This window comes from Fusarium phalaenopsidis (genome assembly GCF_050370095.1).
Source record: "Fusarium phalaenopsidis strain FUZ10S chromosome Unknown contig_32286, whole genome shotgun sequence".
Taxonomy (NCBI): domain Eukaryota; kingdom Fungi; phylum Ascomycota; class Sordariomycetes; order Hypocreales; family Nectriaceae; genus Fusarium; species Fusarium phalaenopsidis.
In genome coordinates this window covers 3,059,753-3,072,090 of record NW_028145413.1, presented here as the reverse complement: position 1 = coordinate 3,072,090, position 12,338 = coordinate 3,059,753, and the positions used below count along the sequence as shown (strand labels likewise).

At 54.3% G+C, this 12,338-nt stretch overlaps 1 protein-coding gene across 1 annotated transcript; it reads left to right on the top strand.

The window, feature by feature from the left end:
- Positions 1–9,365: 9,365 nt before the first annotated feature.
- On the top strand, positions 9,366–10,664 carry LRP88_03239 (Gti1/Pac2 family-domain-containing protein; the record flags this gene model as incomplete). The annotated part of the gene is made up of 1 exon (XM_083239867.1): positions 9,366–10,664. One exon carries the CDS (start codon positions 9,366–9,368, stop codon positions 10,662–10,664), a length of 1,299 nt encoding a protein of 432 aa, XP_083104997.1.
- Positions 10,665–12,338: the final 1,674 nt, after the last annotated feature.

Below are 12,338 nucleotides of genomic sequence, written 5' to 3'. Positions count from 1 at the left end.
GCCGGCCAAAACGGGTGAAGGGGCAACCAAGAAAAAAGATGGACCTTTGCAAAAGATGCCGACTTATCCATGCGGCACCCCCGACGCCGCGACGGGAAATGGGGGCGCATTCCGTTAGATAATAGGGTCTCGGCCAGTGGGACCCGCGCTTTGATCGATCACCACCATTACTGACTGTCATTGTCGGTCCGCGCGCTGTTTCGATGGGGAAGCTCGAGTTTCTTTATCCCTCTCGGTCCCGTGAGGATCCACAAAATGCTTCTTTTTCGTTTCTTCGTGTCCTTCTTGTCCCCGCCAAACCCCTTCTCTCGCATCATTTTCTTTCGTCATTCATGACAAATAGCTTCACTCAAGCAACGAACCCGTCCCGGTATCACGACAGGATCATGCTCTAGCGGATCGCTCACCTTCCCACAGTAGCCAAAGAGGTTACTAACTGCAATTCCCCAAATGCTACGTAGTATTCTTGCTTGCTACAAGTTATGCACCTCGGGCGTGGGTGATGATTAGGTCACGGAATTCTCGTGGGCTGAGGGTCACCCAATGATGTCGCTCCAGTGACCCCCTTTCAGCCTCATCATCAACGCAAAAGGTCCAGAACTCACGGGATGCAGCAGAAGAGCATCTGTGGCTAGCTGGATGTCACCGACAGTTTGCCAGCCTGCATCTAAACACACGCGTCCAACGTTAAAGTGGTGATGCCTCCTATTTTACCGCTCGAGTGTGGCTTTCTGGGTGAGTGCCATAACCTTTTATTCGCGCGGGAGCGGCAAAGCTCAAGATGCCGCCCAAGCCTCCTCCTCAGATATGCATGACCTGATGCGTAAATCCAGGCCCCGAATGGGCGAGTCTGGGCAGCCCTTGGCGCCGCGAGGATGGATTAAAGTTGCAGTGCGCCTGGCCTCTTTGGGGGCGCGCTGCCTGCCATGAGCCACTAATGCATGGAAGCGAGACCACTGACCACCGCCTATTCTGCTCGCAATCCAATGGACCCTTTCCTTCTGGCCTCGGTCCCGTCGTCGGCCTCGCTCTCTTTTTTATACCTCGCACAAATACGACCTGGCTGAAGCACCAGCTGATATGCTAATCAGTGTAGCCTTGTCCTCTTCTGTGCCTGGCTAGGGGGTTTGTGGCCCTGATGCCCAGGCTCCATCCGTCGAGATCACGCGGGAGCATTTGCTCCATCATCACGTCTTGGCCCTATCTCGGCGAACAGCCTTGGCTGATGATGGCCAAGATAACTTTGTGCGGGTGAGTTTCAGCAGCCATTCAGTCGAGCTCGCAGTCGCGATGGCTTCGAGCCGACCTGCAGCTTGGCTCTCGCTTCTTTTACTTGGCGCCAGAGTCTGCTGACCTGGTCTGCGGAACGGCTGAAATCTACTGTATTGTCTCCATGTTGTGCGTGCCTGGAATGCGCGCATTGACAACCTGGTAGGTTAAGGATGTGCACTACTGATCGAATAAGCTTGTCCCTGTATGAGTCTATCGTGATATTAGGCCCCGAAGGTGTCAGTGGCTGACCGCAAGATAACGACACTTGGAGATACACAAAGGTCACCCGGCTAATTATTCACGCGCCGACTAATGTCCCCTCTAGACTCCATAGGTATGCCCCAACTAATTGCTGACTGTATAGGGTAACAATAATCTGGCAGCATTACGGGCTCCCCGATACGGCTCACGACTATTAATACGCGCACCAGGGTCTGGGATGTGATGAGCCACAACAAGGCGACATCAGCTGTCTTGAAGCCTCAACGACTGTTACTGCTCCTCCTTCAGGCTGAGACCCTGGAGAAAGACTGTCGCAGCCGCATTCCCCAACTTGTCGATGGCACGGATAGATCGGCGTCCACCACGAACCACCACAAGCAAGCCCAAGCCAATCTGCCAATCTCACAGAGCACAAAGACACCACTAGCCAGACAATAATGTGTGCCTCACCCCAAGCCCTGTGCCGCGGACTCTGCCCCGTGCACAAACACAAAAAACCCCAAACAGGTCCGGCTAGCCCAATCACAACCGCGTGGTCTGTCTGGGCCAGGGCCTTATGACGGATAAGCATGCAGCCACAGACCGCCAAGCTTTTCTCGGGCTGCACGGTAAAAGCGAGCAAAAAGCTTCGCCCTCTCAGGGAGGGTGGCTAGACCCCCGGGGGCCAGGGGGTGTTACTGTGAAGATGCGACATTAGAGTTTCTGGGCGGCCGGCCGAGTCAGTTTCTGGCCAAGGGGACCGCAGGACGGACAGATCGGCACGCGTGAGAATTAGAAAATATGGAGAGTCCCTGTCTAGCGCTGGGCTGAGAAAAAAACCCATCCGCTCGGTCAGGGCCAGCGGTAGCGTGGGAGACAGAGATGCCGACATATCCAGGCGATGACATTACGGGTCCCGCCATGACGACGACTTGCCGCCATGCGGAATGGAAAATGGGGGCGGCCTCGGTTTCCAGATGTCTGGTCTGCCGCGTGGACTTTACGTATCTCGACGCTTCCTGCCCACGTCACGCAGGCAGACAAGAAACACTATCAACCTTGGCGCCCAGCCCAGCTCGACGAGATAGATCCTTTGTTCGTCCTTTGCCAAATCGCGGTTGGTGGGCAGACAAGAAAAAGCCAAGGCGAGCCCCGACCCACCCGGCACCGCGAACACCTCCGGGAATAAGACTGCTCGTCCCCAGGATCAGCTCGAGCAACCAGGGTTTCTCCCTCTTAGCCTCCTCTCCGCACACCCTCCCTGGAAAGCCAAGTCGGTTCGGACGGCATCTCGCAACCCACCATCTCCTGGGCGCGGCTTCATCCCTCACAAGCCACTGCACCGGGGGGCATGTGTCCTTTTGCTCGAAGCAGAGCGGGCTTAGCAGGCAGGGCCATTCATCCATTGCTGACCAAGGGACCGAGGCCTCTCCCCAATTGGGAGACGATACGGTGCCGGTAGGCCAGAGTCCTTGTCTGGATGCGTACACGCCCTCGCGGAATGGCCCCGGTGCCAAGCCAGTGGCTGACAACGCTTAAATTCATGCTTAATCCGTTGCGCGTGGACTTGGGCTTGCTGAGGGGCGCACACCTGATCCAAGGTACTCCGTACAAAGCACCAGCACCAGCGCCGAGCCTTGAGATCCGTCTTGGCGAGCGATAATTACGCTTCAGCGGACGGAGTAAACACACTTTTGCTATCAGAGACACACTCGACACTGTCGTGGACGTTGCAGCAGCATCTGCACATCCCAATGTTGTGCTGTTGGTCAAGGCGAGACGAGACAGTCGCTGCCGGGGCGGCGGCTCTGAGGATCAACAACCCGTCAGCTGAGTCGCGCTCTTTTTTACTTGACCGAGATGAAAGGCCACCTTAGCCGCAGTCGAGTCGCAGTCGCAGTCACAGTGACCCCCTCCCCACATGGGTCATGGTTCAGGGAAGAGAGCTTGGCAAGTCCAAGAGGGACTTTTACACATCAAGACGGGACAAACGTCGCGCAAGTCAAGCGGCAGGCGGGCAGTCAGTCACCGTTGGGTCCGGTCCCGTCTTTCCCTTGACACGGATTACGGGTTACGGATTACTCGGACGGGGCCTTCCGCCTTGTTTATTTGTCCCTTTCGTTGTGTTGGGGGCCGCTTCGATGGATTCTTCAAGAGGGGGGGCACACTGCGTCTGTCTTAGTGCGCATCTCTGAGCCGAATTTCCGAGCTCAACTCTCAGACGGATGGACAATGCTCTCTTGAGAAGGACGGAGGCACGGGTCGTTCGGCGCCCTTGGCTCTGTGACACAACGCAAATCCATTGGGTATCATTGAACCAAGCTCTGCGACAAGAGAAACAGGGTGCTGCCTACAATGTAAGGTAATGTCATGTACCTACAGCGCACTCTTGTCGATCTTGATGCGCCGTCAACTGCCAGCAGCAAAAGCCGACGAGGCGGTGGAGGCCTTTAAGGTCCTTTTGAAGGATCTCGCAGTTCTAATCTGCCATCTTCCCTGCCTGTCTGCCTCTGCCACTTAGGGGCCGTGTCTCTAGCATCAAACTAAACACCGAGACACGGGCGAGACATGAGAGGGCGCCCGACTCGGCAGCACGGCACATCGACGTCATCTCCTGGGGATAAAGCTCGCGCTGGCGTGGGGAATGGTCAAGGGGGGGCAGGGAGGGGCCAAAGAAAAACCGCCGATTTTCCCGACTCGCCTCATCTGGTTGGGCGGGAAGCTTGTCCTCACTTCAAAAGACTGCAGGGCTCTCTCTCTAACGGAACGTCGGTTGACCCAAGGGCAATCCTTTCTGGAACAAGTGTCACATTTACCCCGTGTGCTTGGATAAATGTTGCATGTTTCTTCTGGTCTCCTCGGAGCATAAACGGCCTCACCGGCCTCTCTCTTCGTATCCCCATCGCTTTGAAAGCCTCGCTGAAGCACACAGATCAGATCCTGGTGCGTGTAACTGACGAGGTGATCCCCAGGAGGATTGCATTGATGCACAGGACATCTTCATCGAGGCCGGAACCAGCCGAGTTTCGGTGGTTTCGCGGCGAGAGGGAGATTATTTGGAGTTTTTTTTTTTTTTTTTTCTGCTGTGTTGACAATGGCGAGACCCCGCGGAAGTGCGTGTATCACGGCAAAAGGTTGAGTCGAAACGCGTGACAAAAGCCGCTCTACGCCCGTTACCTGGCATGGGCAAGATCGGCAACGCTTGTTACTAAGAAGAAACGAGAACAAAGTTCACTCGGAGATTCGCAATGCCTTAAGCTTACCTTTGAAAGATGCCCATCCTTGCCGTCACCGCAGAGTGAGGAATCCAACGTTTTCCTTGTGTTGCCCAGAAAGAGAGTGTGTGTGCCTGGCAAACGTCATCTTGGCATCAACCAACCAAAGCCTATTCCCACGCAATTAGACCCCAGTCACGAGGTGTCCGTCCATCACGGAGCCGTGCGTGCCGAAGTTGGTGATGTGCACGATGGCGTCGATCAGAAAAGCATGATAGCAAAAGGGTTGTTGCCTTGACGTGTTGGATGGGCCTTTTCCCTTAATAGAAACTTGACCATGAAGAGGTTAATGACGACGACTGGGACTGGGGGGTATGCGGTGGCCGTGTGGGATTAAGTGCTGACCATGTTTCGAACTGAGCCAACAGATGATCCTCCAAGGCTGAGATGACAGCGCGGGTTGGGGCTCATTTGGGAGGCAAAAGGGTATGCATGGGCGGATAGATCTGTCATCAGCGAATTCGAGAGAGGGAGAGAGAGAAAAAAAAAAGGTGAGGTTACATTGGGGAAGCTGACGATCTGCGTGACGACAAACATTTTGACCTTGTCTCAGCTGGGTTGCCTTGTGCGAGGGCACGGGCGCAGAGAGCATCTGTATCCAGGCATCATCCTGCGAGAAGGATTTCCCACTCATTGCTGATGTTTGAACAGGCGCGCGCACAAAGTACCACCACTTGATGATGGAATATCCACCTTGTTGATGATGGAATATCCACCTTGTTGATGATGAGCCACCGTTCGACGTTGTTTTTGAGAGTAACAACAACAGGGCACTTTTGTGGAGCAATTTCCCAAGGATACATTTCAATCTCTGTTTGGCTTGCTCGTAACAGAGATAGACTTCCTCCCCTGGGACTCCTCTCGTCAAAATAAAACCTGACATCTCGCGTGAGCCAAGAGCTTGGCTATTGCTTGGCCCTCTTGGTCGCGCGCAAACCTGTGCTAGATTTGAACCCCGATTGTCCCTAGACTCGGCAGCCACGGCACTTGGTGCCAAGACCCTGGGGTGGGCGGCGCTGTCGTATACAGCCGCATCATCCGTCAAAGTGTCAGCCAGGAATTGAGTTGTCATTGATCGATTGTGGACCAATGCCTCGCAAGAACATTGCGTCGCCGAGGAATCTGTAACCATCATCGTGAGACTTCTTTTCGAGAGGTTTGTCAACAAGTTGGCTTCTACTTTGTTGGCGGCCTCCCTACTCGTCTAGACGAGGAGAAGAAAGCCCCCCCATCTGCATCGTCAGTTGCAGCAAGCCCGCAGACGCCCTATGCAGAGTAAGGGGAGGGGCCGAAAGTTCCGTCGTTTCTCTTCAACGTAGTCTCTTTCTTTCTTTTAATAACGCTCGACGAGAGATGCAGCAAGCCTTGAAACGTAGTCGGTACCATTTTACGGGTGTATTTTACGGGTGTAGATGTTGACACCCAGCTGGTCTGGTATTTGGCACATATTGGTAGAGTACGATAGGGGCAAAGGAACACTTTTAATAAACCCCATCAAGATCGGATCTGCCTTGGATCTTTTGCCTCTTATCCAGATTACTGTCCTGTACTATTTAAACAATCAACGTGTACTCAATAAAGGTGCTGAGAATAGCCTCAGTAGCGCGGCCAATGTACGCGCGCTCAGAATTGCGCATCCCCATCCCAACATCCACACTAAGCAAGATCAGCAGCCAAGCTTTTCTGACCCTCACGCCCCCCTCCCCTGTGCGGCGATTTCCAGTTTTGTGTTCTGGGCCCTGGATTCACTCCCCCTTGGCTTTTTTCCCTCTAAACCAACAGCAGCGAAGAAAAGAGTCCAAATAAGCTTGGGAAGGATCACTGGATTCCTGATATGCTTACTCTCTGCAGGGTCAGGAGAGGTGAGCAACAGCAGCAGAAAAAGGCAAAAATAAATAAGGTACGGATGGGGACCTTGTTATTTTTATTTTGGATCGTATTGTGTTGGTGATGGCTTCGTGTATTGTTTTGAGTGTCACCGCTAGACAGTCTCTTTTTGTAGCTGCTTGTGATTGATTTGCAGATAGGCAATGCAATGGGAGAGGATTGGCTACCTTGGAGCTCGATTTCGTTCTTCATCTTGGCGCAGGCTGTCATTTTCCGCTCCTGATGCGCATGCTCTCTGCAGCGTCTGCAAAATCCCTGACCGCTTTGTCTGGGTGATACATTTAGAGAGCGAGAGAGACGACGCCGGCTAGCGGCCTCGTAGACGCTGCCTACAGGTATCGTCAGCCGTAAGCAATTCGAGTTTCAGAGGCAGCTTCTCTGTGCCCAACCAAAGACCCGTCTGTTTGGAATTATTGCAGTGCACAGCCGGTCCGGCGTTGGGTCCTGGCCTGTTTGCTTGCGCACACACACACTCGCACTCGTTTCCTCTCACGATCCCTCCCCCCATCGCAACGTATCGCCCAGACGAGGACCAGCCTAGAACTCTGTACATGTAGTCAATTTCGATCCGAAACGCCCTGGCGATAATCCAGTTTCCACCACCGGCAACTTTCTTCCGACATCGAGAGAATCTTTGTCGCTTCGAGGGACCCCTTTTTTCTTCGGCACTCATCTTGCCGTTTAGCGATACCTTATCCGCAGGGCAAGCGCAGGCGCCTTTTTCCCCTCGTTCCCCTCTCTTCGAGAAACAGCTCGCAACATTGCACCTCGCAATACAATACCGTCAGCACCTCCTCAGCAAGGCCTAGCACCTCCTAAAGATCGAACAGACGGACGGGCGGACCGAAAAGACGACATAGGTTAAAAACGCCCTCAATAACGCCTCCCCCACGATAGATCCAGCTAGCCCGGCCCATCTCATCTCGACGGTGCTAGAGGTTCCAGACTCGCAGCAGCGCAGGGCCTTGCAGCGCCATCTCGTTCGACGGTAAGCTTCTTTGTCTATTGCGCCGGCGCTCTTCCCTTCTGGGTCCATCATATCACATTGGATCACGACATCGTCTTCGATTGCTTCTCAACATCCTTTTGCCCACATTCCCGTGCCCTGCCCTAGACCTGGCCCGATTGCCGTGCTTGCGTTGCGTGCCCCATCATCATGCTCTTCGCCCACTCGCGCCTATCATGACCTCGCTCTCGTACCTTTCGTACTGTCCCCTGTCCTGCCGCAGCGTCATCTTTCCCTACGGCCCCCTGGCGGTGGGTCAGCTTCAAAAGCTTGTCCTGACCAACCTTGGACGCTCTCATCTCACCCCCTCTAGGCCGACCCCCCGTCCCCTTGGCTTGCTCCTTCACACCCCTCCTACTGTGCCGTCCTCCGTGCTTCTCCACACGGCCGGCCATGCTCGTCGCCGAGTTATCCACCACGGTTTTGCGCCTCCAAGTCTCTGGTTCCCTTTTCTGACTTGCCTTTGCAACCTTATCTTGCTCTTTGGCCCCTCCCTGCTTCCGCTTCCCGTCTTGTCCGAGGCCACGGTTCATCAAACCCTGCCGACCCGTTTATGTTCTGACCTCTGGAAAGGCTTGCTTCTTTCTTCGTCTCTCCTCAACCTGACTTGACTCTCGCCTCTTGCAGCAGTCTCCCCGTTCCACTACATACTTCGACGACAAACGCACGCAACCGCTCTTCATCGTCTCGACAGGATAGGTACGTTTGCTCGTCTCCCGTCTCAGATCTCGTGTCTTCCTTGGCTTTACTCGGTGTTTCCGGCGCAATACCTCCAAGGTGAGGCGGTTTGGTGCATGGATCAAGTGTCCTGGATTCACTCGTGGGACCGTCGTGCTTCGTTCGGTCAATCCACTCTGCAAGAGAGCCGCAATCATCCCTCGGCCTGGATTGGATCCCCTCTGCTCGGCTTGAGTGAGTTGAGCAACGAGAGCACCGCATGTCCCGGGAGCTGATTGCCTCGAACCGGGCCTGAGCCTCTTCCTGTTGGGTGGTTCTTACGAGGTCATGATGCACATCGCCAAGCGGCAACACTCAATCTCAGGGAAATTTTAGTCGAGTGGATCCCCCACTGAATCGGCTCCGACGGCATTCTCCCGCCAGGGAATCGAGGCTCTGACCCCTGGATGTGGACTTGGGTGTGTCACTCTGCCGTTATATGCGCTGGCTTGCCGCCCATTGCCTGTTTGTATCAGCGTTATATATCATGACTGGTGCTCTTTGCCTCTTGTCCCCGGTCCCTTGCCCTTTTTGCTTTCTATTCATCTTTCTTGGCAATCCTTCTGCACTGCTTCAGTCACCTGTTACATTCACATCAACTGACATAGCATCCACTTAGTCTCACCACTATCTATTCGGCAAACCCGACCACCATCATTAGAGGTCATCACGTTGCCACTATTGCTAGAACCTCTCTGGAACCCTAAGTTGTCATCACCGCCAAGGAACTGAACAACAAGCCTGCTACTAGAGGTGGATACGTGGGCATAGTTCCGCACATCCTTCGGCCCTTGTGGATCACGCCTCAATTTGCATAATCACACACGCCTTGGCCCGTTTAGATCTGGTGGGGCGCCGCGTGGAATCTAGAGCTTGGTTCTCAAGAAACCCTTCTTTATAAGGACGCTGAGAACCTACCAAGGCCCTGGATCCTTCTACTCAATCATCTTAACCTACCGCCCTCGCGCGGATACTTCAACTACTTCACAACGTTACACGCCATCACAATGGAGACGTACCACGGCTACGTGCGGACACCCGCCGACGCTATCCGACTGTTTGAGGCCTGTCGATTAGGCATTCTTCCCCGTGTGCAACGACGACTGTCCGAGAAGGAGAGACAGTCGATTCGATCTGGATCTGTTTTTGTCTGGGATGAGCGGGAAGCTGGCATGAGACGATGGACCGATGGCAAGTCATGGAGCGCAAGCCGAGTCTCGGGGAGCTTCCTGACTTACCGTGAGATGGAGGGCAAGCGAGGTGGTGGTTTCTCTGCCAGCCGACGAGGCGCTGGCAAGACTCCCGACTCTGGACGCGGTAGCGACGAGGACCAGGATGATGGAGAACCCGAGGGATACCGATACAAGGCCGATGGACTTATGAAGCAATCGTTCAGCATCACCACCTCCAACGGACAACACCTTCACCTTATCTCATACTACTCCCGTCCTCAGCCTGGTCAGCCCGAGCTTCAGCAACCGACCAACGACCCAGCACTTCGAGGCATCGTTCCTCTCAAGGGCATGTACCCCGAGTCCAGCATGGGCGAGACCAACAGCACACCGGCTCTCACTCGTGCTCCTATGCAGCAGCCTCCCTTCATGGTCGCTCCTCAGCACCCTCAACAGCCCTATGCTCCTTACGGCCAGCCTGGCTATGGATGGCCTCCGTCACCTGTTGCCACTCCCCCCTACAGCCATTACGCTGCCCCGTACCCCCCAAGCGTACACCATCAAGTGCCGCCGCCTCACATCACCCAGCCGGCTCTCCCTCCTCCGCAATACGCCCAGGCTCCCGTTTATGAGCAGCGCACCACTCTTCCTCCTCCCATTACCTCCAAGCCCGCCTACCCGCAGAACCCTTCGCCCCACTACACGCATACCGCCCTTCCTCGAGCTCACGACTCACCACGGGAGCAGCATCTCCAGGCAACCGCCCAGAGCGCCATGGTCGATCACCGCGTGAACAGTTCTTCCCGCACACACCAGGTTGCGCTCCCAGGTCTGGGTGCCGTTACAAACGGACCTCCCGGATCCTCGCTCGCGGCGATCAGCACTCCTCCCAACAGGACACTGAGCGTCAGCCCACCGAGAAGCTCGCATTCGGAAGCCCCTATTCCTTCAACAAACAAGGCAAGCTTGTCGGCGCTTCTGCATCCCACGCCAGCTGCCAGCGAGGCTGGTAGCGCCAAGCCCGGCAGTGCAAGCAGCAGCCCTCGAGCGACTGGGTCGTGTGGGCTGGAGAAGGGTGGCGTCAGCGAGGACGCAAGGGCCTTGAGAATGCTGGACCGCAAGTTTTGCATCTAGAAGAACGACGGAGCTTCACGGGGAGGCAGCCAGTAAATTGGCAGAGATTTTCGAAGATCTGAACTCAAGGAAAGGTATCATGGTGACACCATGTTGTGTGTCTAGGCGAACCGGGCATGGGGCTGATTTTGTTTTCTGTTGGCGTTTCGCCATATGCATTGTAACGGCGTCTTGATTTTCTACAGGGCAGCAGCCAAGGGGGCTTGCTGCGGATACATTCAGCGGGTATTCATCACGACTGGCGATCGGAAGGGATGATTTGGTGTTTACGGGCCATGTAACAGACGATGGTGGCTGTCATGTTTTCACACACACTGGTATTGTACATAGCCATCTAGCAATGCCAAGAACGTATGGACGAATTGTCCAATGTCTAATTTTGGTTTACACGGAGCGTGAGGTTGCGCACAAGGTTCCCATTAACCTTGACTAAGTGCCGAATCGCGTGAACAAGGCGTCCGTATGAGTTCGGGGTGGTACCGAGGGTAAGGTTAACCGTTGTTGTCGTATTCGATAGGCAGTCGGCTTGGCAAGGGATCAGATGCTTGACGTATCCTTTTAGGCTATACGCAAGGGAATAACTAGAGGAGACTCTCTGTAGTTTCCATTGTTACCTGTGGCTTGTGGCCTACCTTGAATGATATCTCCTCCCATTGGATTACAGTACATGCTGATGAGGCTGCCAATAGCCCAGATAGAGTGTAACCGCTCTCGCATAGCCATCCGAAACAGATAGACCTTCCACATGCAGAGCGCATTCGCATCCGCAGCAAGCCCGCATTCCCGGTTATCCGTGCCTCACCACTCAGCGCGGAGCGGCGACCTAGAACCGGGGCCGCGTCATCGTCGCCCATCATGCCGAGATGCCGGCCAGGGTGTGTACATGATAGGCAGCGGGTTAAAGAAAAAAGGGGGGGTATCGGTTGTTGAAATGTCGTCAGCGCGATGCGTATTCGAATGTCTAGGCTTCAGGATGAAGAGGTTATTTTGGGAATGTTGATCTGGGGGTTTTGAAACTTGGCGGGGTGGGTTGGTTACGTGTTGTGGTGAGGCTGGCTGATGAGGCTTTGAGGCTGAATACTCGGATGGATTGAGTGAAATGGGAGTGTCTTGCGGCGTGGCATTCACTCATTGGACTTGTTTTATTGCCAAGGGGGACTGAGGCTATTCCCAGGCCACTCCTGGTAACTGGCCGTTCTGGGTTGGAGGGTTGTGGGTAGGAGTTGTCAATAGCAACCATTCCCATGGTAAGAATAACCTGTGGGGTATATGGTTCGAAAATATACATGATTCTGAGTTTACACGTGCCTTTGAGTCCAAACTCTTGGTGCAGATCGACGGTTCCTTTCCAGTGAACTCTTCAAGATGCACAATCGAGGACTTGAATAACTTCCGATCTTGGCATAATTGAGCGGCGTTCTGAACCTGGAAAAACCAAGTCGCCCAATGAGCTAAGATTCAATTGAACAATTTGTATATATATTCTAGAAATAATTAGACAATGAACCTAACAATCTGGGTGATGAATTGCCTGTGATGGATGAGGTGTTGTCGATTGTCGCGTGTAAGTCGGGGAATAAATCTTCCGGCCCCGCGATTTGACAGCTCTGGCGCGCTTCACCAAGGCAAGGATTGGGAAGCTCTCCACGCGACGACTTTAGCTATTGTCATTTT